General features: G+C 37.1%; 1 protein-coding gene across 1 annotated transcript in view; it reads left to right on the top strand.

Annotated features, from left to right (window-relative positions):
* Nucleotides 1–26313, top strand: part of LOC121284874 (cysteine-rich hydrophobic domain-containing protein 2) — an 87132-nt gene extending 60819 nt beyond the window's left edge. Inside the window, exons 4-6 of the mRNA XM_041200721.1 lie at nucleotides 19500–19556; nucleotides 19735–19794; nucleotides 24142–26313. Coding sequence (XP_041056655.1) covers nucleotides 19500–19556; nucleotides 19735–19794; nucleotides 24142–24192 — 168 coding nt within the window. The 3' untranslated portion in view covers nucleotides 24193–26313. The remainder of the gene's footprint in view (nucleotides 1–19499; nucleotides 19557–19734; nucleotides 19795–24141) is intronic.
* The last annotated feature ends 562 nt before the right edge of the window (nucleotides 26314–26875 follow it).

Below are 26875 nucleotides of genomic sequence, written 5' to 3'. Positions count from 1 at the left end.
CTTTAACACTACCCTGTCTTCCTGAGCTATACAGGTTCCCAAACAAATATGCAAATAAAGCCATCAGGGTTCAAACAATTTCCAGTTCTTTTTTTCAGAAAACAACTTGCCTTGTAAGCCTAGTTCAACTTGAATAATTTTGATTTTTTTTCTGATGGGGGGGTTGGGATAGGAGTTTGAGGATGCAAAACTTGCACACACAACTCAATTTTAGAACTAGGAGATATATTGGTGTTTATTTATTTTAAAAAATGAAATTAACTTAATTCTCTCTCATTTTCAAGGGCTGAGTAGTTTAGGGCATAGACAATCCACCCTTTCCCTACTGGAATACTATTGGTTCTGTGATTTTGGGTACTGAATGTGTAACATTAACAGTAAAAAATGGATATTTAATCGTGGAAAGTGTGCTTGACTAAAGTGTGACTTAAAGAGAAAAATGTTTTGAAACAGCCCTTTGGAAAATAATGTGACAACTAATCATTTATTGATTTTTATTCAAGTACTTGGGAATTTCAGAATAGCATGAATTGCAAGAAAAGTCTGTGCCGTGAGGAAGCATTCCAGTATAAGCAACTCCTTTTAATGTTGTATATATAATTTTATGTGCTGTAGATCAGTACCCAGGAATGAAAGATTATAGATTCCTATTTTAGGGCAGGAGACAGAGCCTGTAATAAACTTTGGATCTGTCAGGCCTTTACCAGACTTAGCATGTCAGATGCTCTAAGAATGTAGTATTCCATTGTAAATAGTTTCTCCTCAGATAAACCTCTGTGAACTATGTGAGTGAAACATAAAAGGAGGGGGAAACTTATTCAGAAAGTAGAATATCCTTCTGAATTCATAATAGTATTTGTTGACATTCCACCCTACCTACATTATCACTATCCCACTACGGGACCTCTTACCTTGTTGATTGACTCATTCGTGTTATCTACCAATTCCTATTTCTTCTTTACTGCCTAGCATTTATGTATCAGAATTTTTATGTAACCTTGTCTCTGCAACTTGAGCTTTCCCTTATTACATTTGACTACTGCTCCAGATCCAAGCCCGTCACACTATTTCCACTTTTGCTCTTTTTTTTCACTTTTAGTTTTATCCTTCCAAAGACCCCACTCTTCTGTGGTCATGCCTCCTTTCACTTCTCCAGTCTCAAATGTTCTGCCCTCCTAATTCCCTACGCTGCCTTCAGTGCTCCTCAACCTTCTTACTCTCTTGCCACCCTCCCAGGCTTGACCCTGTTAGATAAGCTACAGCTTCCCTCTCTACCTCTTTTAGAATCTTCCAAAGAGCTGATTGAAACAATTGGTGCCAGCTCATTATGAGGAGCAACAAGTTGCCCATTCTACTCTCTCATCGACCTACCCACCCAACACTGGGGGCGAATCTTGCCAATTGCCTTCCCACAAATGAATCTGTGGCCTCTGCTCTCACAGCCTCTCTATGCAGTTCACTCCAGAATGCCCATTCACTTGAGAATAAGGCCCTTGCATCCATGAATTTATTGTGGATGATTGCATCAACATCATGGCCTGGACTGGAACTTGACTGAGGGGTGCTGACACCTTTTCCCTAAATGAACGCTCCCCACCCCAATACCCACCAGGCTCTATCTTCCACTGTTTGCCCTGTCAAGACATTGTGGTAGTGGTTTGGTGCTTATCACCAAATATCACCTTGACCTGATCTCCTATTCCTCTGGCACTTTATCCTCCTTTGAGCATCTCACCTTGTTCCACCCCTCATTCAAAATTATCATTCCCTACCCCCTCTCAGGTTTGATTTTTAAAAAATGCTCTCACCAAGATATCTTCACTGCTTCCCTCCCTCAGCTTCTGCACCAAATAATTTCTCATCCTTGGTGATTACAACCCCCATCTCAACTCTTCATGTTGCATCTCCCTAATCTCTCAATTGTTCTAAACTCCTCGATTCGTATTCATAGTCATGCCCTTGACCTCGCTAATACCATCGTATCAATCATGAATAAGGCCTTCTCTGACATTTCCTTGAATCATACTCCATCCCCTTCCACAGCCCCCTTCCACACCCAATCCTATTCCTTCTGTGTATACCCATTGAAAAAAAAAATCCCCCATTTCACTTATAGCTGCACTTGCAAAATTTCAGCTATTTAGCCTTTGGACTTTCATTTGCCTCAACATTTCTGCAGCTACTGATTTGCTTAACCACACCCTCACCTCCAGCTATGATACCCTTGTCCCCTGGTAATCGATTATTTGCTCTCACGCGCATGAGTGGCTCTCATCTCCACTCTCTTAAGCCCAAGGGATGCAGACATGAAAGGATATTACAGACAACTGGTTTAGTTATCCAATACCAGATCTGGCTGAACCACATAAAGTGCTGCTGGGTCTTGCTCTCATCTGCTGAAACAGGATTACCCTGGGATGTGGAGATAACTCTGACTCCTTTTCTCTACTACAGACTGTCTTTAATCTCTTTCCCCTATCTTCTCCACCCTCACTTCTAACAATATGTGTGAGGAACTCATGGACATCTTTGTCACAAAGATCAAGGCCATCTAATCAGCTGCCTCTGCGTGTGCCCTCTCTGAGCTCATCTTGTCCATGAAATCCACCTCCTGCTTCCATGACTATATTTCCACTAAACTGCTAAGCCCCTCCTGAGCCCCAAGTTAGCCAATGTTGCTAATAGTTCTTGCTCTCTTCAGGTGTTACCCCTCTTTCCTCTAAATCTGCCATCATCATTCCTCTCAAAAAAACAGGCTTTGACCCCACCATCTTTGTCGTCTACTGCCCCATCTCCGACCGCTTTGCTCCTCTTGAGTCTTTCAACATGTTGTCATTTCCCAAATCTGTGCCTGTTTTTCCTGGAACTCAATGTTTGAATCTCTCTAGTCAGGTTTCTGCCACTGCCACAGCACCAAAACAGCTCTTGTGAAAGGCACGAATGACATCTGCTGTGACAATGGTGAACTTTTCCCCCTCCTCCTCAGCCTGTCTGCAGCTTTTGACTTAGTTAACCACACACACTCTTCTAGTGCCTCTCCACTGTCATCCAGCTGTGTGGAACTGCTCTTGCCCAGGCTCATCCTATAGTGTCATTGCAGTGGCTGCTCTCCCCACTCTCGCACCATTAACACTAGTGTTCCCCCAGGATTTGTCCTTAGCCACCTCTTATTTCTCATTTACTTGCTGCTCCTCAATGACATTATCCAAAAGCAGTTTTGTGATCCCAGCTGATAATACTGGCCAGGTCAGATTCCAGAGTGAAACCTGGTTTGGTAGATCCTATCTTTGTTTTTTTAAAGAGTCCGTGGAGGTCAGTTACTGAACACATTCACAATAGTCTGTCAGTATACTGTTAACACAAAGAATAAAATGTTTATTGAACAAGGAAAAGTGAACTATATTACACCAGACAAAAAGGTCGGAAAGATTTCAATACAGACACCAGAAAATGATTCAAACTCTCACTGTTCCTTTTATCCCAGCAACCCTTACGGACACACAACCCTAGTGAAGATTTACCACTGTCTCAACAACAAGGTTTCTTGCTTGGGTTAGCTCAGTTTCAAACAGCTTTCTTCTGGTGGATTCACTAGATGCTTTTCTTCAGCTGGTACCTCTCCCTGAGACATCTAAAAACCGCAATCTTATCTCGCTATTACTTGAACTTCAGAGCAAACACGGGAGTTCCCTAAAGTCAGTTCCCCAGCAGGCTCACAGGATTTCTTATTAACAAGATTAGACCTTCTGCCTGCACTGTCTGGTATACACACATTAACTGACCCGTGTTTCCCTGTCTCTGGCCCTCTGTCGTTAGACAACTGCACAGTTTTTTCTATTTTTTTTTAAACTTCACTAAACTATCCATCTGTTCACCTTAAGAGTTGTAAAATCTCATTAAAAATGCATGTATATAAGCAGGGCCCCAGACATCCTGGCATCCAGCTCACAAAAACCTCCAAATGAAACTAAAACCAGGCTTCACATTTCTTAACACTCAAATACAAAATAGAAATTAAACTTAAAGCTATACATTGTTCCTAACAACAGTTAGTTTCCACATGTGTGCTGACGACACCCAGTTCTATCTCATCACCATCTCTCTCAACTCCTCCATTGTTGCTAAATTATCAAACTGCTTATTTGACATCATACTGGATGAGCAGAAATTTCCTCCAATTAAACACTGCGAAGACTAAAGCCATTGTTTTCATTTCACACTCCAAGCTTCATTTCCTAGCTATTAACTCATTTTTTCTACCTGACAACAGTCTGAGAATAAACCAGCCTGTTTGCAAACTTAGTATCATATTTGACCCCAGGATGAGCTACCAACCGTGTATTTGAGCCATCGTTAAGACTGCCTATTACGCTTAGGCAACATCGCCTGACATTGCCCCTTTCTCAGCTCTGCTGCTGCTGAAACCCTCATTCATGCCTTTGTTATCTCTAGACATGACTATTCCTGCACACTCTCGGCTAGTTTCCCACATTTTACCCTCCATAAACTTGAGATTGTCCAAAATTCTGCTGCCCATGTCTTAACTCTCACCAATAACACGCCAGTGGTCACTGACCTACATGGCACCTGGTTAAGCAATGCTTTGATTTTAAAGTTCTCATCTTTGCTTTCAAATCTCTGAATGGCTTCCCCCCTACCTTTCTCTGTAGTCTCCCCAATCATTCAAGATGTCTGTGTTTGTATAATTCTGGCCTCTTGATCATCCCCAGTTTTAATCGCTCCACCACTGGTATTTCTGCCTTCAATTGCCTCGACACTAAGCCCTGGAATTCCCTCTCTACACCTCTCTGCCTCTCCTCTTTGTTTTCTTCCTTTAAGACATTCATTAAAACCTCTGACCAAGATTTTTGTCGACTGACCAAGAGTTCCTTATATGGCTTGGTGTCATATTTTGTTTTATAATGCACCTGTGAGGAGGCAGTATGTTTTATTATATTAAAAGCTCTATATAAGTATTTATTATTCTTGTATGCTGATTCTTTGAATACAAACGCACTTGTGATTATAATTTTAGTGAAACTCTGGATGACAATAAAGGGAACATTTCTTGTTTTTAATGTGATTGTCAAATGTGTGTAATCAGTCTTTCAACCAGATAACTATACCCTTGGCAAGGGAATTCAATTCACCAGCCTGTACATGTTTTCGAAGTTCTGAATGCTCCCTTTAAGTAAAATATAACATTCTTGTCAGGATGTGTTGACTTAATTAATGGCCAATTTTATTTAGCTGTCAATTAACGTTTGAACAAGCTAGCCAACATGAGAATGGCATTTGATTATTTACACATTTGATTCAGTTCATATCCTGCCGTATAGAAGATTGAGAACAATCCCAATATAATGCAATAAACAGTGGCTGAAATGTTTTAATTATGTTGGTATGGTAATTGATGTATGTTGGCTAGTAGCCTAACATTCATTATGCAATGTGAAGTTGTACCATTATAAATTACTTTGTTTCAATGCCAGTAAATGTTTTGATAACTAGAGGAAGCTGTTTCTTTACTACAGCTCTTCATAACTCATAGAATAGTTAATATCTAAATACTTTTAACTAATATATAATGCTGCTGTGATTATGTCAGACTAGCTAAGCCCTGTGTGTAGTGTACTGTCCTAAGTTGTTTTTCCTTTCTGTCACACCATTTCCACCACACTGCTTTATGTAGCTTTCCTGTCAAAATTGAATCCTATAATCCCTCTAATTGAATCCTATGAACTTTGTCTCCAAGGTGGGCAGTACTGGTGTACAGTTGCCTCCACTACCTCTCAACCGTCTTTGATATGTGGTGCTATTGTTCATAGTGACATCTGTCTCAAAGCTGGCAAAATCAATGTCTTGCTCAACATTGCTTCCCTCTCTTCCTGCTGCTGGCCACTAAAATCCCCAATCTCAAAGTCTCTGGGCCCTGTCTGACTATTCAATGTTCTGAAAAAACTTGGTAGAGGGAAGCAGCTTAAATTTCTTTCAATGCTTTTAAAACCCTCCTCGCGGTTTGAAAACACGGAAAGAACTTGAAGCCAATCGTTGTAACAGCTGAGAATGAGGCTTTTTTCACTGACTGTGAGGTGGATTGGCAGGATCCCAATAGAATCCCTCCAAACTTAACTTCTTTTTAAATACATTTTTTTTTAATAACTAGGTTTTTCCCAGCAAAGTGCTCATTCCGATTACATTTGGTATCATTCTTGTTGCTCCACTCCTAGGTGATTTTTGTGATGGGAGCAGAATTGAGTATGGTATCCCAAATGTGATTTAATCTATGCCCAGTAAAGTTTTAGTATGTGGACTTGTACTGTTCTGGATACATACCCAACCTCTTTTTATTGCTTTGTCATCTATTCTCAGTATATTCCTTTCAGTTCTAGAATTACTTGTTTTTATTGTTCTTAAAATAGAAAATGCTATATAATTAGCTGTTTCTTAATGCATAGCTAGATTTGAAAAATATGCTGGTTTCATACTGGGCAAAAGGTAGTTAAATTATTTTAAAATTAATTTTCCAGTTTTACCATGAACACGAATAGTAATGCTGAACTTATAGGGGAACTTTCATGAAAGCAAAATATTGTGGATGCTGTAAATATGAAATAAAAACACAATTTTATGGAATGCAGGAGACCCTTCAACTGCTTTGGTGAATTTTGCATTCATTGATAAGCTTTAAGTAATGCCAATACCAATCCAAACCACCCACTATATATCATCTTGAGGGGAGGTGGAAGAGACGGTTGTTGCTTTTGTTAATGGAACACTTAAACAAAAATGGCAATCATTGCTCACATCAGTCACTCCTCCCAGGCACATATGAAGCAGTTAAATGTAATGTCAAGAATATGCTACTCAAATATATGACTTCACATGAACTTAAGGGACTATTTCAATGTCTATTTTCTTTTTCTTTTTGAGACTATGACTAAGATAGTGAATTTATGATGTGGACAGTGCTGCGCAATCATGGCATGATACTCGTCCACTTTTTTATTTTGTAAAATGTACAAAATGCTTATTTGGGCTGAAATGCCAGTCAGTTCCTTTTTAAAATGGTTTCTTAATGCATGATGATATGAATAATGAATAATTTTGGATAACACAGCAACTAGCAAATATAACATTTTTTGAGGAAGGAGCTTGGTTTTCTTCTCATTTTCCTCACCAAGTACCATTCCTCAGTTCAGGTGACCAACCATTGCTGCTTTTTAATTAGATTCCAGAAAGTTTGTGACTTGTCCACTATTATTCACCTTTATCACTGTCACCTTCACATCCTTACAGTGAAATATTCCTCCTGCAGGTGTAACTAAAACTTTAAAACTTCACTAGTTGGGGAATTACGGATATGAATATGTGCCCATCCATTCTGCAGCCCAACATGTTAGAGTATCAACTTAGCATTCACTTGGACAGATTTGTTTTAATAGCTTTCACATTGCAATGGAGGGTAAACTATGATGAAGATAAAGATATTTGCTTTCGCTGATGATTGCATCATGTTCTGTGCAATTTACAATTCCTCAGATGTTGAGATAAGTGTACATATGCAGCAAGATCTGGACAGCATTCAAACTTAGGCTGATATGTGGCATGAATGTCACTTAAGCGTCAGGCAATAGGCACCGCCAACAAAAGAGAATATAATCAAATAAAAGCAAAGTACTGCGGATGCTGGAAAGCTGAAATAAAAACAGAAAATGCTGGAAAAGCTCAGCAGGTCTGTGGAGAGAGAAACAGAGTTAACCTTTCAAGTCTGTATGACCCTTATTCAGAGAATATAATCATCTCCTCTTGACATTCAGTGGTATTACAATCACTGAATTCCCCACTATCAATATCCTGAGGGGTTACCATTGACCAGAAACTAAACTGGACCAGCCGTATAAATACATGGCTACAAGAGCAGATCAGAGACTGGAAATTCTGAGGTTAGTAACTCACCTCCTGACTCCCCAAAGTCTTTTCACCATCTACAAGGCATAAGTCAGGAGTGTGATGGAATACCCTCTATTTGCCTGGATGAGTGCAGCTCCAACAACACTCAAGCTTGATACCATCCAGGACAAATCAGCCCACTTGATCGGCACCCCATCCACAACCTAAACTTTCACTTCCTCCGTCACAGTTGTCCAGTGCCAGTAGTGTGTACTATATATGAGAAGCACTGCATCAACTCACCAATACTCCCTTGACAGCACCTTCCAAACCTCTACTATCTAGAAGGGCAAGAGCAGCAGATGCATTGAAGCATAACCACCTGCAGGCTCCCCTCCAGTCCACACACGATCTTGAAACTATATTGCTGTTCCTTCACTGTAGCTGGATCAAAATCATGGAACTCCCTTCCGAACAGCAATGTGGGTGCAGCTACACCACATGGATTACAGCTGTTCAAGAAGGCAGCTCGCCACCATCTTCTGGAGGGCAATTAGGGATGGGCAATAAATGCTGGCCCTGTCTCATCCCATGAAAGGAAAAAAACTGACGAACATTTATTCTGAAAACCATAAATGCATCTTTACAAGATTTACAAAATTTATTGTGCTGTATAGGGATTAGAAAAAATTGTTAGCACTAATAATATACCATAGAGTTATACTTGTATATACAAATTAGACACACAACTGATTAAAACTATTTATTGTAAAATTTGGAGATTATGATCATGAACAGTGAGGAAATGTGATTGTAATGGATTAAATGTGCAACTGAGTGGAATATAGACATTTTAACAGAAGCTTGTACCTTTTTATTTTTAATTAATAGTTTAGGCACTGCTGTTAAGCATCCTGGTGACTAATGTGAGAGCAAAAATTGGGGATTTGTGTTTTGTAGTTTTTTTATTCTTTAGGAAGAAAAATAGAAGTGACAATTATAGTTGAGGCCACCCACATTTAAAGCACTTTACAAAATAATATAATGGGATACTTCACAAAACAATATCATTCAGGCTGTCTAAATCACAGTAGTATTAAATTTGCCTTTCAAAGTTTTACTATTTTAGAGGAATAGTGTGATTTAATTGTCTATTGTATTACTAAACTCTCATAGCTTTGTTATTTTAGAGTCCAGAGATTTTCTTTTAAATTCAGTACGGCATTTATTTTGGCTGTGATTTAGTGACATTTCCCTCCATTGACTTGAAAAATCAAGTGTTTCCTATTTTGTTTTGTACTTTTCACCTGCTTCTCACTGTAAATCACTGAGACTTCAAGTGTAGTGATTAATTAGGCTGCACGTGCAAGTGCTTTTTGTCACCTGTCAAGTTGTAAAGAAGATGCATTATTGGAGACTGAGATGCCTTTTAGTTCACTGAATTTCTCAGTGGACATGCAGAGCAGCTTAACCACATTATCTGCTTTGTTTTTAGTGCTTTCAGGTGCAGGCTCAAATTCTTTAAGTTTGTAAAGACTGAAAACTAAACAGTTGAGCAAACTGAGAATTGACTTTGTTTCGTATCAGTAAGCATTTATTTTTTGGCATTCAATTTAGAATTAAATCATTAGCACTAATTGTTGCACTGGCATGTGTCACTATCTCGAACTACAATTATATTTTCTCAGATTAAATTGATTGCCTTTTAGTTAATAACTAAATCACTTAAAGTATGAAATGTCAAAACTTTAAATGCAATATAAACTTTGATCATAGTTGCATCCTACAGACTTGGATATAATGTAGCGCAGACACAGCCATGCTAAAAATATTTGCGTACTCATTCCCCAAGCATTGTGCATTCAAAATTGTCTAGTGACTTCATAAAACATGCAAATAAACTTAATGTTTATAAATTTAACAGAGCTCTAAAGTTAGATGGTGGCAGTATTACAATACATTAGATTTAATTGCGAAATCAATCATAAAAATATAGAGGGGAAAGAAGCACTATTAAGGTGATTGATATCAGTGTTAGGAAACTGAATATTATTTTCCTTTTTGGGGTTACCTAACTGGTCATTTTCTGACTTTGGTTTCTGGACAAGGAGTTGCATCCACTAGAAAATTTCAATTTGAGTGCTCATTTTTGGATGACTTTCCAACTGTTTAAATTGTCATAACATTTTCCACAGCATGCACTGAATATGCACAGTCAAACATTGACTCCTCACTAAAATGTAAAGCTATAAAATTACCTGTCCAAATTTGAGGTAGAATGCATTCAAATCACATTTGACCAAGTAAAGTTATCTGTAAAATGTCAGAATAACATTTTTTTTCTCACTTTCTTTCCTACAGCAGCCATCTCTACGGTCACTGAGTGAGATTCTTGAGTTATGTCCAATTGTTCAAATCTGTTCCCAAACTTACTTCCCAAATGACCTTCATAGCTGGCAATGAGAGATGACTTTCTTCCCATTAATGTCACCTAGATTGAAATGGGGACAATGTACTGTGATAGCCTTGTGATATTTTTAAACATATAGAATCATAACCATAGAATGGTTACAACATAAAAGGTCATTTGGTCTGTTGTGCCTGTGCTGGATTTCTGCAAGAGCAACTCTGCTAGTTCTACTCCCTCATCCTTTCACCATAGCCCTGCAAATTTTTTCTCTATAGATAATTATCTAATTCCCTGTTGAAAGCCATGATTGAAACTGTCTCCACTACACTCTTGGACAGTGCATTCCAGATCCAACCACTTGCTGTGTAAATAGCTTTTTACTCATATTGCCTCTGGTCCTTTTGCCAATCATCTTAAAATGGTGTCCCATGGTTCTTGACCCTTAAGCTATTGGGAACAGTTTCTTCCTATCTACTCTGTCTAGAGCCTTCCCTCATGATTTTGAATATCTCTATCAAATCTCCTCTTAACCTTCTCTAAGGAGAATAACCCCGGCTTTGCCAATCCATTCACGTAACTGAAGTCTCTCGTTCCCGGAACTTTCTCCAATGCTTTCACACCTTTCTTAAAGTGTAGTGCCAAAAATTGAACACAATACTCCAGTTGAGGCCAAATCAGTGTTTTATAAAGGTTTACCATAGAACCTTCTTGCTTTTATACTCTGTGTCTATTTAGCCCAGGATCCTGTATGCATTATTAAGCGCTTTCTCAACCAGCCCTACCACCTTGAATGATTTGTGCACATATACATGTATATGTATATACACATATACCTAGAGAGCAGAGGCTCTTGTGCCCCTTTTAAAATTGTATCCTTAATTTCATATTGCCTTTCCTCATTCTTTCCACTAAAATATACCACTTCACAGTTTAAATTTCATAAGATCATGAGATCATATGAAATAAGAGCTGAAATAGGCACTTGGCCTGCCCACCAGTAAGATCATGGCTGATCTTAGCTTCATTCTCCTCCCAAACCCCATGACCCTTGACTCCTTTGTCCATCAACAATTTGTCTAACTCAACCTTGAATATATTCAATGGCCCAGCCTCCACTGCTCTCTGGCAGAAAATTCCAAAGACTAATGACCCTCCTCAGAAATTCCTCCTCATCTCCAACTTAAATAGGAAGCCCCTCATTTTTAAATTGTCCCCTAGTTCTAGATTTCCATCCACTCAGCATCTACCCTGTCAAGCCGCCTCAATAAGATCATCACTCATTCTTCTAAACTTTAAATTAGTATAAGCCCAATCTGCTCAACCTTTCCTCATAAGACAAACTCCTTATCCCACAAATCGACCCGGTGAACCTTCTCTGAACTGCTTCCAATGCAAGTACAGTAAAATCTTTGCAATCCGGAATGCATGGGAAATGGGGTGTGCCGGTTAAGCAAGAATTCTGGTTAGCAGAGAATTCCATTCACCAACAGAGTACAGCACAATACTTGTAGCATGAACTAATATGCAAGTATTCAGGAAGTAAAGAACAGTATTCTTTTTGCTTCTAATCTTCAACAGTACATTAAAACATAAAGTATAAAATACAGGTTCTGGATAACTTCATAATTGCTTCAAGTTATTATAGTGATGATTTATATTAGGGGAAGATCAGAATTTGCAGTTAGTAGAGAATTCTGTTTGGTAGTGTGCTGGATAACAGAGTTTATTGTATATATCTGCTTAAGTAAGAAGACCAAAACTGCACACTGTACTCCAGGTGAGGTGTCAGTAATGCCCTGTATGGTTGCGGCAAGACCTCCCTACTTTTATACTCCATTTCTCTTGCAATAAATGCGAAAATTCCATTTGCCTTCTTAAGTACTTGCTGTATCTGCACACTAACGTTTTGTGATTCATGTACAAGGACATCTAGATCCCTCCATCCTATTGTATTCTGCAGTCTCTCTCCGTTAAGTAATATTTTGCTTTTCTAGTCAACTTGCCAAAGTGGAAAACCTCTCATTTCCCCACACTATAATCCATCTACTAATTTTTTGTCCATTCACGTATCTATATCCTTTTGCAGACTGTTTGTATCCTTTTCACAACTTGCTTTCCTACCTATCATCAGCAAACTTAGGTACAATATAGTCATTTCCTTTATTCAAGTTATTAATGTAGATGGTAAATAGTTGAGGCCACAGCACTGATCTCTGTGGCATTCCTATTTACAGTTTGTCAGCCTGAAAATGATCCATTTATCTCGACGCTCTGTTCCCTGTTAATTATCCAGTCCTCTAACCATTCTAATATATCACCGCCAACACCATGAGCTCTTATTTTGTGTAGTAATATTTGATGTGGCATTTAACCAAATGCATTTTGGAAATTCAAATGCATTATATCTACTGGTTTTCCTTTATCAACCCTGCTTGTTAAATCCTCAAAGAACTCTAATAAATTTGTCAATCATGATTTCCCTTTTGCAAAACCATGCTGACTCTGCCTGATTGTATTATGATTTTCTAAATGCCTGTTCCTATCTTCTTAATAATGGATTCCAGCATTTTTCTAATGACAAATGTTCGACTGGCTGATAATTCCCTGCTTTCTGTCTCCCTCCTTTCTTGATGTGATGCATTTGTGGCTTTCCAATCCGCTGGAAATTTTCCAGAATCTAGGGAATTTTGGAAGATTGCAACCAATACTTTCACTATCTCTGCAGCAATTTCTTTTAAGAGAGTAAAATACCGTGGATGCTGGAAATCTGAAACAAAAACAAAAATAGCTGGAAAAACTCAGCAGGTCTGACAGCATCTGTGGAAGGAATGCAGTTAATGTTTCGAGTCCGTATGACTCTTCATCAGAACTAAGGAAAAATAGAAATGAGGTGAATTATAAGCTGGTTGAGGGGGGTGGGACAGGTAAAGCTCGATAGAGGGTCAGTGATAGGTGGAGGCAATGAAGAGATTGCCAAAGATGCCATAGACAAAAGGACAAAGGGGTGTTGATGGTGGTGATATTAGCTAAGGAATGTGCTAATGGTGACATTAAAGGTAGAAAGCAGGACAGGCAAGTGATAGATAGCCCCTGTGGGGGTGGGGTGGGGGGAAGAGCTCGAAATAGGCTAAAAGGTGGAGATAAAACAATGGGTGGAAATAAATTTAAAAATAATGGAAATAGGTGGGAAAAGAAAAATATATTTTAAAAATTATAAATTATTGGAAAAAGGGGGTGGGGATGGAGAAGAGAGTTCATGATCTGAAGTTGTGGAACTCAATGTTAAGTCCGGAAGGCTGTAAAGTGCCTAATTGGAAGATGAGGTGCTGTTCCTCTAGTTTGCGTTGAGCTTCACTGGAACATTGCAGCAGGCCAAGGATGGACATGTGGGCATGAGAGCAGGGTGGTGTGTTGAAATGGCATTTCTTTTAAGACTCCAGGGTGTAGGCCATCAAGTCCATGGACTTGTCAGCCTTTAGTCCTATTATTTTTCCTAGTACTACTTCTCTAGTGATCATGATTTGTTTTAAGTTCCTCTACCCCTTTTGCCCCGCTTTTCTACTATTTGAGATGTTTTGTGTCTTCTACTGTGAGGACAGATACAAAATGCTTGTTCAAAGTCTTTTGCCTTTTCTTTGTTTCCCACTATTAATTCTCCTGTCTCACATTCTAAGGGACCAAAGCTCATTTTAGCTACCCTTTTCCTTTTTATATACATGTAGCTTTTATTGTATATTTTTATATTTGCTAATTTTCTCATACTCCAGTTTCCCCCTTATTATTTTTTAGTCACCCTTTGCTAGGTTCTAAACTTTTTCTAATCTTCTGGCCTACCACTAATCTTTGCAGCATTGTACATCTTTTAATTTAATACCATCCTAAATTTCTTAGTTAGCCATAGATGGTGCATCTTTTTCATATTTTGTCAATGGAATATGTTTTTGTTGAGAGTTATGAAATATCTCCTTAAGTGTTTGCCACTGCATCTCTACCATCTTCCCTTTAAACTTACTTTCCAATTCCACTGTAGTCAATTCTATCTTCATATCTTTGTAATTGCCTTTATTAAAGTTTAAGACACTAGTTTCAGACTCAGTTTCGCACCATCAAACGGAATGTGAAATTCTATCATGTTATGATTACTCTTACCTAGAGGATCCTTTATAATGAAATTATTTATTAATCCGGTCTCATTACACATTATCAGGTCTAAACTAGCCTGTTCCATGGTTGGTTCTAGAACCATTTGTTTTAAGAAACTGTCCTAAGTACATGCTATGAACTCACTCTCCAGGTTATGTTTGCCAACTTGATTTGTCCAACCTATATGAAGATTAAAATCACCTACAATTGTTGCTGTACCTTTCTTACAAGCCCCTATTATTTCTTATTTTGTACTCTGTCCGACAATGTAGCCACTGTCAGAGACCCTATAAAGCACTCCCGCCTCTTTACTATTTCTTACCTCCGCCTAAACTGATTCCACATTTTGATCCTTTGAGCCAAGATCAATTCTCATGATTACTGATCTCATCCTTGATTAAAAGAGCTACCCCACCACCTTTTCCTCCTTATCCTTCCGAAATGTCAAATATCCTTGAATATTTAGGTTCCCAGCTGTGGCCACTTTGCAACCATATCTAATGATGATTAAATCATTCTCATTTATTTCTGTTTGTGCTGGCAATCCATCCATCTTGTTATGAATGCTGTGTGCGTTCAGCTAAAGAGCCTTTAATTCTGTCTTTTTACCAATTTTCCCTACTCTTGATCTTAATTGCTGGTGCACTCTTATTTTTGTACCGTCTGCCCCTTCCTGTCACAATCTGGTTATTATTACCCGTATTGCTACCCTGCACTATTGTCTTGTCCTTTCTGTTCAACTTTCCAAATCTCCCCTCATGTGAACCCTCCCTCTCACTATTTAGTTTAAAGCACTCTCTACAGCCCTAGTTTTACAGTTTGCCAAGACACTGGTCTCAATGCAATTCAGGTGAAGACCACCTCAACAGTACAGCTGTCTCTTGACCCTAGTACCGGTGCCAGTGTGCCATGAGTTGAAACCCATTTCTCCCAAATCAATCTTTGAGCCATGCATTTAACTCTCTGATCTTATTTAGCTTAGCCAATTATTACCTTTGTGGTTCTACTTTTTTAATTTAGTCCCTAGCTGCTCCTGCTCCCTCAGCAGAACCTCTTTCTTAGTCTGACCTATGTTGTTGGAACCTATGTGGCCCATGATGACTGGATCCTTCCCCTCCCACTCTAGGTTCCTCTCCAGCCCTCTTGGTATCACCACTGGAGCTGTCTGACTGCCAAGTAATAACAGAATATTTGTGCAATTTGTAAAGTGTTTCTCTCTTGGAAAACATCCATGTTAGGGGTAATGTTGTACTTCAAACTCTGCTAAAGTAACTTAAATGGGGTTAAGTGATCTTCCTTGATATCTCACTGAAAATTCCCAATGCGTAGCTGCTGCTTACAGATAAGTAAGTCCCACATTCATCCTCTCTGCTGAGTTATCTGATGTCAGTCATACAAATAGTAAGGCCACTACAATCCACCTCTATGCCTGCTCGGTATCTAGTGACCTCTTTTAAAATTGTGGACATATTGTGATCTGGTGGAATAAGATTGCGCTTTGCTGACAACCTGGGAAAAATATCAGAGGGCTACCAATGTTTGCAAATAAACCAATGCTTTTCGAAGGGGAAGAAAGAGCATAAAATTACAAGGAAAATTTAGATTCAGTGATGTGTCTACACTTCAGGAATATTTTAGGTACTATTTGAAAGTGCAGAAATGCATCACTATTTCCGATTTGCTGATAGTAAAGAGACAGATCAAATTTTTTGGCAGATTATACTCTGATCATTAATCTCCCAGTGTTTTATCTTAGTTGAAGCTTTAGTTTGATAGAATGTTGTGTTGGTAAGTTTGCAAGAAACAGAACCTTAGGAAATTTGAAAAATTTCCTTTATTTAAAGCCTGACATTGAAATTTGTGCAGCTTCTGGTATTGAGGCTAAGCAGTTTTTCGGCTTGTGTTCAGAGTTTTTGTTCCAGCCTATAATGTGATTGCACCCAGTAGTTCCATTGGTACTTGCTTTGTTAAGAAGTACAACTCCTGTAGAATGCAGCCAGCCAGCATTGAAAAAAAACAGAAATGAAGTATATCCTGTACTTAATGTCGATGCTAAAGGGATATTGGGGAGTAAAATCTGTAGTTTTGTATTAGTGTCACCTTCGGATCAGCAGCGGGTGGGCAGGCAGATGCCAGTTTGAAGTAGAAGAACGTAGTCCGTCTTTTTCCATTGATAAAGTAGCCTTTCAGAGTCAATGAGCTCTGTCAATGCAAGCTTGTCAAGGCTACAACTTCATAGACCTGAGAGGCGGTTTGAGAGGTCAGGCCTTTTCAAATTCGCTGTGATGCAAATGAACTTTGCTGCTTAAACAACTATTGGAATTTTTATGTCCGCTCCTTGTCTGTTTCACAAAGTCATTGACGAGACATTCAGTGCTTTTTAAATTGGGGTAGCATTGTGATAAAGACCAAGTACAGATTTACGGAGGGCTGAAAGCAGTTAGATCATGTTCTTTTCATGGTACCATTAGAATCAAATCGATTTCCCTCAAGCCTTCAGAATAGCAAATTTTAACAAAGCTTTGAGGCTAGACAAGGGCCAAAATGACTGAACTGAATGTTAATTACACTCCACAAACTTATTTTCTTTTTATTTCAGATTGACTAGCAACTAAAATTAAAAAGTGTAACGATAAACTGCTGCATTGTTTACATGCAAAGGAGGTCAGACTGAGGATGTATAGATGCTATTATGGTGTTCACAAAATAAGATTGGGCAGCATTAGCAAAGTTTAGATTTTAAATATATCTATCAAACTTTTTTCATCCAAAAGTATAACTTCTATCCTGTTGCTTCTATATTATGTTTGTGTAGCTGACAGATATCCAGCAATAAATGCCAGTAGTATTAGTAAAGAAAAAGTCTACATCTGGATGGCTGATGTAATCGTTAAGTAGGGAGTTAAACCTCCCCCAAGGGTATTTTTGTTTTTTAAAAAATATCTGCTGTTCTAATTTTTAAAATGTGATTGACTTGCCAAGTAAAGATCCCAGTAATCTGTGTATGTACCTAGACTATAGTCACAAAAAAAGGGATTTTATTACATTAGTTTTTTTTTCTTTTTTGAATTCATATTAAACTGGAACATCGCCTGTTTTAAGATTTTGATTTTCCACAATTCTGAGTAATGAATTCAGTTTAAAAAAACTTATGAAAATAATAGTGATACTTAGGCACCTTGTTATGTTCAGTTGTTTATTTAAATGTATTATCTGATTGTAATATTTTGTGTATTTACCGATTGTTTATAGAAAACTTTCTACTATTAAGCATTTTGGCTGTTTACAAGACATTTCACTGCACTCAGTAGAAATGTTAGTTATCAATATATTATATTTTTTCAGGTTCCAGTTGTGAAATCAAACTGGTAATATTCTTTAAAACAAGTGACTTATTACATCAGTAGCAACTTTTGTGTTGGTTAGAATTTCATCTCAAAAATGTAGCTTTACAGATAAGATATTTTAAAATGCAATTGGCAAAATTATTTACTTTTCTGGCTTAGATGCTACAGGTTTGACTCTTGCCTCACTTAAATGAACAAGAATGGTTAGCACACCAATAAGGCTGTGCTCAGCATTTCTGGGTTGACTAACGTCAGCCTTTAAAGGAAAATTATTCCTTGCAAATTTCCGTGGGAATATCTGTTACCCGGTTATATACCTTGATAGTTATAACTTTTCTTAATTAACACTGTGAAGCTTGAGTTGTAAGTTAGAACAGGAAAGGACAATTGTGTATCTTGTACCTGTTTTTACTTTGTTTTCTGACATCCTTTTAACAGTGATGTACTTGGGTTTGTGAGCAGCAGCTGCATCAGTGATGCAGTTGAACTGCAGGGCAATGTTTAATGGCTTTTCTGCACCTGCAGCTTTAGAATCTTATTTTGACACCTGGCTTCATCACTTATTTACCCTTCCCCCTTCCTTTTTAAAAAGGACAAGTTTTCTCTGCTATCTTAGTCCAATTCCTGTTGATATATAGATATGTTAGTGATATGAAAGGGGTAATCAGTAGGGATTCTTTTGTCCCTCTTGCTCTATTAGAATCAATATCGTCAGCGTTACATGTTCTATCTTTGATTCAAACAAAACATGAACTAGCTTCCAGTCATGGGCATCCCTGAAGAAGTTGCATAGTAAACCATTCTTTTTACTTTGCACAATTTAAACTAGATGAAGGAACATGAAATAAAGGACTGTGTTTTAAGAAATAAGGCTATAAGCAAATAGTAAAATACATTTCACTATCTGATGGTTTTATTTTACTGTATTGGGGAAAACAGAATTTAAGCTCAGAAATAAACAGTATATTCTGCTAAACTTCAAGTAAGGATATAGTTCTCAATTTTATGTATTTGGATTAAATCTAATTACTGACCATTCTTTACAATTTATGGGTAATAACTGGAGCCAGAAGTTGAATCACTAATAGATACAAATTGTGATAAAGCAATCCTTTTTTAAATCTTAAACCTCATTATTTTGCTCAAGTTGATACATTTCAGAAGTAGTGCAATATGATCTTTTAATAAAGATATAACATTAATTTCATGTTGAGCCGAGCCGTTGATTTGGTTTGTGATATAAGAGTTACTATAACAAATATATCAATTGTGCAAGCCCTCCTTAATATTCTAGTTATGTAGATTTTGACGGTAAGTTTCTTGTATACATCTTACTATTTGCTTGTACACATCTGCATTTAATATTTGTTGCGTGCATAATTTGGATGGCTTTTTATTAACCAACATGATATTAAAATTAATTACTTTATAATAGTAATAACTTTCTCTTTTGTCATAACTAAAAACCTTTTAAAAGGTTGTTGGTTTGAAAGTAGGGGTGGGGGGCACACGGGGAATGAGTACCATTTTTAGTTACTGTTTAACACTAAAGGTGCTTTGGCAGAACACAGCCTGTGGCATAGGACCACCCTGTATTCAGTCACTGTCCCCACACCTCTCTGCCTCTTCCATTCACACAAGCAGCTGCACTGCAACGTTTTTCAGAAGCCAGTCAAGAGTAAAATTCTACCTCATTTGTCTTCCAGACACGAAGATCGATCGAGAAGTTATTAGAATGGGAAAACAATAGGTTATACCACAAGGTGAGTGCCGCAGGGAGCAACTTTAGCATGGGGTTCAGACCATTGGGGTCTGAATTGCACAGTATGGAAACAGATGCTTTTGTTGGTAGAAAAATATGAAAGATGGATAAATGGGTTTGTCTGGATGTAGGAATAAAATGGAAGTCATTTTTCTTCCTTTTCTCCATTTCTTTTCCAGCTGTGCTTGCACTGGAGACTAAGCAAAAGGAAATGTGAAACCAATAACATGATGGAATATGTAAGTTAAAGGGCTGTTTTGTTACTTTCTCTATTAAATGATCATTTATTTTGCTTCTGATCTTATTCTTTCAGCAGTTATTAATCAGAAAGGTGTCAGCCTACTTAGTCGCTTGAGTGGAAAAATTTATTACGGTCCACAGATGCACATATTCACGTGCAAGGCAGATTTATAAAGTTATGAATGGCCTGAAAACAAGGCTTGCACTGTGCTCTGAAAATAATAAATTAATTGCAGAATGAATTAACTTTAGATGTATTAAGGGGATTGGTGTGTCCATCCAAAAATAAAAATCTTTATGTAAGTTCATCACAAAAATGTTTAAGCCTGTTTTAGTTTAACTATGCAAAGTGAAATGGGAAGCTCTCTTTCAAACACACACTGCAATCTGAACAATAATCTAATGGAGAAGTAGTGGGTTCCATGAGAACCAAGTAAAATCATTGTTGTTGGTCAATGATTAGACAAAACAACTATTGAGCAGGTATCTCAAAGCAAGAGTCAAATTTGTGATCAAAACAAAATTATATGCATGCAGTTTCCTTTTTGTTTTGGGTAATTTAATCTAGTACTGTGCTTATCTGTTTCTGAAATGCATTATGAATTAGTAAGCTCTTCGAGCATTTTGTAAAATTGGCATTGGCTCGTCAAAAACAGGGTAGCAGCTCACATTGTGACAGATTAGTTGAAAAGAATTTGACTCCCACAGTTCCTCTAGCTACCAAATATTATTTGCACTAAGGTAAGACTTGCAACTTTTCTCACTATATCCCATTCATCAAACCCCCATAGGAAGAAACGCATCACTTGATGTCAGTCTCATATGCCGGGTAATGATCTTGGTTTAGTATGGGAAGACTTGAGGAGGGGGTGACAGGAATGGAATATAGATCAAGGATAATTTGCTAATATTGAATACTGCAGACAGATGACCAATACTTAAATGATGTTGTCTGCTGGCTAAATGCGGTTCTGTTTAATTTTTTTTTAAAGTAATGAAAGTAGAACCAAAGTGATCTGAGTTTGTACATAAATTGCGTTGTACCCACTGCATTTAAGTACAAGGTCAGACCTCTGTTTATCTATTTTTCTCAATTTGACACAAATTGTTTAGTTGCATCCTGACTTTTAATGAGCTATTTAATTTTAATTGAATTTTTAAAAAAATGCAGAATGGTTTTGATGGATTTTCGTCATGCCTGCTCTGCATTCTATGGAAACTTTGGATTGTGAAAGTCGTTAGATTTTAGTAACAGTTTCACTCCTTGTTTTGCTGTTAGAAAATATTCATTTCAAACTTTGTTTCCTTGTGGAATTTCACAAATGTTAGTTAACTTCTACTTAATGTCTTATTTAAATATCTGCTTTTCTCATCACCTTTCTTCTGTTAACCTTATTGAAAACCCTATTTGAAACCAAAGTCTACAAGATAACAAAGGCCTTTCAAAATGCTTTTTTGTGTGGAACAGCACCCATTCGCTGAATTGGTTGCTATAGATTATTTGTAACATCAGCAACTATATCAAACATGTTGATTTATGAGAATGTGAAAGGCACGTGAAGAGTTTTTTGTAATGCAAAGGAGGGAGGACCTGAGTAAGTTGTTAAAGGTTTTTCTCCTCTTAGATAGCAACGTCATGTCCCTAGTCCCCAAACAAGAAACTGTTTGAATTAAGATTCATTCTTTGCTGGTACGAACTGTTTTGTTCATAGTTGCAGCTAAAGAGTAACTAGCAACCTATGTATATAAAGTCCTAAACTGATTTTAAATGTAAAAAAATGAAGATAAGCTAGCACCAATGTTACATATTAATTTAAAATTATTTTTAGAAAATAAATGGGAATGATTTCTAATTAATACTAAATGGAAGATAGCAGTAACAACAAAATAACAAAACTCATAATTTTGATTCTGCACTTAGGAAAAATTGTAACCCTGATTTTTAGTTTTATTGAAAAATCATTCTGAAGTCATCAGAGTGCATTATGTTTCACTTACATTAGAGACTACTCAGCAACACCCCCCCCCCCACCCCCCACCCCCGCCGCCCCCCAAACTTGGTCAGCTGTGCCTCCAACCAAATGGAGTTATGCCTTGTGTTTTTCTTTGCTCAAGCAGATGCACAGCACCAAACTTCAATGGCTACTGCCAGTGAAGATGGTTCATGGACTCGAAACGTTAGCTCTGTTTCTCTCTCCACAGATGCGGTCAGATCTGCTGTGTTTTTCAAGTATTTCCTGTCTTTATTACTGCTGGTGGCACTGGGCATCACATATCTCTGTTTTTCTGGACATGCACAGCCTGCTTCAGCTACAGCAACAAAATCTTGCATTTATATAGTGCCTTTAACTTGGCAATGTATCTTGAGACATTTCACAAAGGAGTCAGAAGTTCAACTCCAAGTAGGAATTGGGAGTTAGGAGGGGTGACTGAAGGTGAGGTTCAACAATCATAACCTTGTACAGACAGGAGGAGGCCCGTTTAGATTATTGCCACTATGCCCCTCAAAAGTTCCATTTCCCTACTCTTCATGTTCTTTTTATTTTTCTTTTCCAAGTATTTATGCACTTCTTTTATTCACTTCACTTTTATTATGGATTGCACTTCTGTTCCTAACAAAATTCTGCATTTTTAAAACATCTCCTTTGAATGTCTGCTTTCATTTTTTGGCTGTCTGAAATTTATGCCCTCTAGTTACTGAATCACCAACTCTTGAAAATAATCTTTCCCTACGTACATTAGGAAAACAATCCTCATAACTTGGAATACTCTAGCAGATATCTTTTTAACCTTCACTGCGTAATGAAATTAAATGAAATACATTGAAAAGAGCTGACGTTTTCTTTTTTCTTATAATTAAAATCTCACCGTTAATATTCTGGTGAAGAAAGATACCCCAAAATGGGACAAAGCATTCTAACCGCAGCCTGATCTGTGATTTGTTTAGGTTTAACTCTGCCTCTCTACTTTTGATTCCTCTATTTGTAAAACTTAGGATCCCATAAGCTTTATCAATTTGACCATCCACTTTTAAAGACTGTGCATCCAAATCCTTCAGTCTCACTGCTCCCGTAATTCTTTTGAATTCATTCTTCCTCCCAAAATGTATTGCTTACATTTCTCACCAATCTAATTTTGCCTCTTTCTGCCCAATCCACTAACTAACCTATTTGTTCTCTTGTAATCAATTACAGTCCTCTTCAACGTTAACTTTGGTTTCTATTTTTATGATGCCTGCAAATTTTGATAGCCTGTCCATATAATTGTCCCAGCCCTGCGAGACAGCACTCCTTAAATCCCTTTGGTCTGAAAAACATCCACTAACCACCAGTCTATCCTCTAAACAAATTACCTATCCATGCTAGCGCATGCTCTTAATATATTCAATTTTATTAACAAACCTTCTATGTAGTACCTTATAAAAATCAATATACTTGAAAGCTATTCATTTTTCTGTCAGTGGACTCTTATTTCCTCAATTAACTATTGAATTTAGTGGACATGACTTACCTTTGTAAAACTATCCTAGCTTACCTTAATTAGTTTTGTCTTTCAAGTTGAGTATTAATTTTGTCACACATAATGACCCGTCTCCACTTAACCACCAATCAAATTCAGATGATTGGCTTAGGCTTAGCTTAACCCTTTTTGAATAAAGGTAACACTGTAGTTCCTTTGCATATTTAGCTTAATTAAAGAAGCAACCGTTCAGTCCCCTAGTATAATTTACATATTTAAGGAGGATTTTTAAAAATTATGATCAGAACCTTAGCTATTTCCTCTCAAACTTCCCTCATTTTCTGCAATACATGCCATTAGGGCCTTAATTCTCTTTCACTTCACAATTCAGAAGCTGTTTGAACTTCTTCATGTAATTAAAATTAAACACAGCTCCCAACTCGTTAGTTTTGATTAATGAACATTTTCAAAGATGTCAGACTCATGGTGTGAAATCTCTTCAGAACATAGCAGAAAAATATTCAAAATGGCCATTGATTGGCTTTGTTGAAAAGTAACATAATCAAAATAAATAAGAATTGTGTTAAAACACACAGTTTCTTAATTGTTACTCAACTTCTTTCTATTTATATTAGCCAGGTGTTTGTGCAGTGCTAATACTGTGAGGATATTATAATCTGTTGGCCATTGTTAGTCACATGCTGGGAGCCTGGTTGACTAATGACTTTCAAGTTAAAGAAAGGACATACTAAATGGTTTCAAAATTTGTGGGATGTTTGTTGGCTGTCATTCCTCGTTCAGTCTTATTAAAGTATTGCTGGGAATAAACTGTTAAGAGGATTGTACATTTTTTGTAATCATTTTGTTTTTAATTACTTCTTTCTTAGGTCATCTTAATAGAATTTTTACCGAAGACACCAATATTTCGACCAGACTAGCAACAGATTTTGTTTTCAGAGACTTGTTCAAGTGCATTGTCCTTCCAATGGTGCCTTGCTTGGTATTCCTAGTGAAGATTGTCAGCCTCACAGATTCTTAAAGCTGTAATCGAGTTGTTCATTCCTGTCTATCCATACTTCTCTGCTCAAGTTAATTGTTTTGTATTTCTCATAACTTACATTCCAAACTTTCCTTCTCTCAATTGTTCACTAGATGCATTTATCTTGTCATTCCTTTTATTTGGATCTCACCACCCTCTTCCAAGATGCTTCTAATAGTCATCTTGCCGTCTCCTTTTAATGCTTCTTGATACCGATTTCCTTCTGCACAGCTTTCACAACACTCAGTAAAATTGCCTAAAATGGTTCTATGATTACTAAAATAATCAATTTGGTGGTAATGCCTGTGAATCACCCCACATTTTTCTAGGAGATTTTTGATAATGGATTAAAATTAGTAGCTGGAGTTTTTAGAAGAATCAACTTTTCTGCATGTTCCATTCTTCACCTAATACCTGAAGAGCAAACAGAAGTAGTTTCCCTGCGCTGTATTGTTTCTTGTTTCGTTTTAATATACTATTTTTTTCTTTCTGTCCTTTTAAATTTGAACTTGAGATCTACTGTGCACATATTCAGAAACACATACTACTGTGGCTATAGAAGTCACAATATTCATATGAAGAAAACAAAGTGAAGAAATCATGTCAACTGGCTCTGCCTACGTCCTGAATATTGAACTCAAAACAATTGGAACAAAATACCTTGAATTAATACTGTAGCAAAATCAAATGAAGGCTTTTGCACGCATTGTATGATCATTTGGAGCCAGGACCTTGAAAAATACAACAGGAAAATGGATACTTTGTTCAGGTAGCTGCCATAAATTATGGCTTTTATGACTTCTGTTACTTTATTTGTTTACTTTTTCTGCATAATTTAGATTTACATATAGATGTGTTGATTTTTTTGTCCTGTACAGATGTTAACAAATAGTTCATTATGCAGACTTATGTATATTGTATAGATTTTTGGGTCAGGTCATTTTTTTAATATTCTGCACCTCAGATAGTGGAACCTGTTAGTGTATTCAAAGAGGTGCTGCTTTCCATTTAGTATTTCACTGAATACTACCAAGACTTATGGTGCAGGTTAATATTTTTATATTTTTAGCTTTTTTAATTATAGCTTTGCTCGGATTTTTAGAAAGTTGGTTATTTCACTGAAGTTGGTCCCCAGTGTTTAAAGGGTCAGTTTTTACTGTTAAATAAAATGTCTGAAACATTAGGAATTATATAAAATTAAATTCCCAGATATTGTTAGCACCTTTGGTTGCTGTTGAAAAACTATACATATTTACCTATTTCTTGCATTTGTTCCCAGTACCCCGAAATGATGATCAGTTTGCGAAATAAGATTGAATGATCAAATTTGATCAGATGTGTGTGATTATCGAATTCATCCATAACTTCTGAATTACAAAAAAAGCTACATAATTGACTTGAGATTTTTGCTGTACATAATGATATATTACTGTCCTAGTCAGCATGCATGCATACTAACCTGATACCCAGATCCGAGGCACAGGGTGGGGAAAAGATTCACTGAACCTTCCTTTTCATTCTGGATAACAAAACACCTCATTCTGCTGTGATAGAAAGGAAAAGTTTTTTTTGTGTAAATGTTACAATAATCTGAAAGACCAAAGTTAATGATAATTTTGTTTGATAAATAGCAGTTTGGTAATTTATCTGATTCATTCTCTTTATAGTGAAGCATGTCGTCCATTTATTGTCTCCCATGAAACAGTACTACCTAGTCAATTAATTAATTAATTGTGTAGCCAATCCAAAAGCAATAATGCTTCTGTTAAAGTTTGGTCTGTCAACAGCTGTCCACTTTGTATTGCTGGCTGTTTGTGTCAGCCAGATTGTATGCATATTCAGATGTTATGTTTGTTATGTTTTTATTGCATTTATGTCTATTTGTGCTCATTATTTACTTCAAATTCACTTAGATTATGTGGCTGCAAGTGACTCTTCTAAGGGCAATGTACACAGAAAGCCATGAGAATGAGTTGTTTCAGAAATAAAAGACACTGGTCAGAAATATTTAACACTGAAACACTAATGCTAATTTATCTTAAATATGATTGTAGATTTCTTGTGATTCCATCAAAGCAGTGGAATATACTTGTTCATTGGTTGGAAGTCCAGCACTGCCTGTCATATTTAAGTCAACTTTTTTGCGGGGATGAGTTTCACCAATTTATTTTTTTGTGGGCCTGTAGCCACCTCACAATGAATGTTAAACTTCGGAGAAGAACAAAATCATTACCTATCTAAACCTTGCTACAGACAACAGTTTGCAGATATGGAGTGATCTGGGACCTGGACTAATCCATCATCTTGGCTGAGAAGGACTAAACGTTAATGATAAATGACTCATGGAATAAGGTATAAAGGTGGTGATATTAAATGTTTTTCCTTTCACATTTCAAACTAGTCCCAAACGACTGTTCCTGATAGTGTTCCAAACTTAGTCTATTAGCAGGTTTTCTTTATAAATGCCAGTTGCTGTTTGGCTCAGTTATCTTTAGAATTGACCAAAATCTAGTGCTTTGCTAGGCATAATTATTTCAAAGTCTAGGAAACAATGGCTTTCTAGTTGTAGGTTAAACCTATTT

This window comes from Carcharodon carcharias, chromosome 1 (genome assembly GCF_017639515.1).
Source record: "Carcharodon carcharias isolate sCarCar2 chromosome 1, sCarCar2.pri, whole genome shotgun sequence".
In the NCBI taxonomy this organism is placed as follows: Eukaryota; Metazoa; Chordata; class Chondrichthyes; order Lamniformes; family Lamnidae; genus Carcharodon; species Carcharodon carcharias.
Note: the sequence above shows the minus strand (reverse complement) of the source record. Positions and strands in the feature narration are given on the sequence as shown.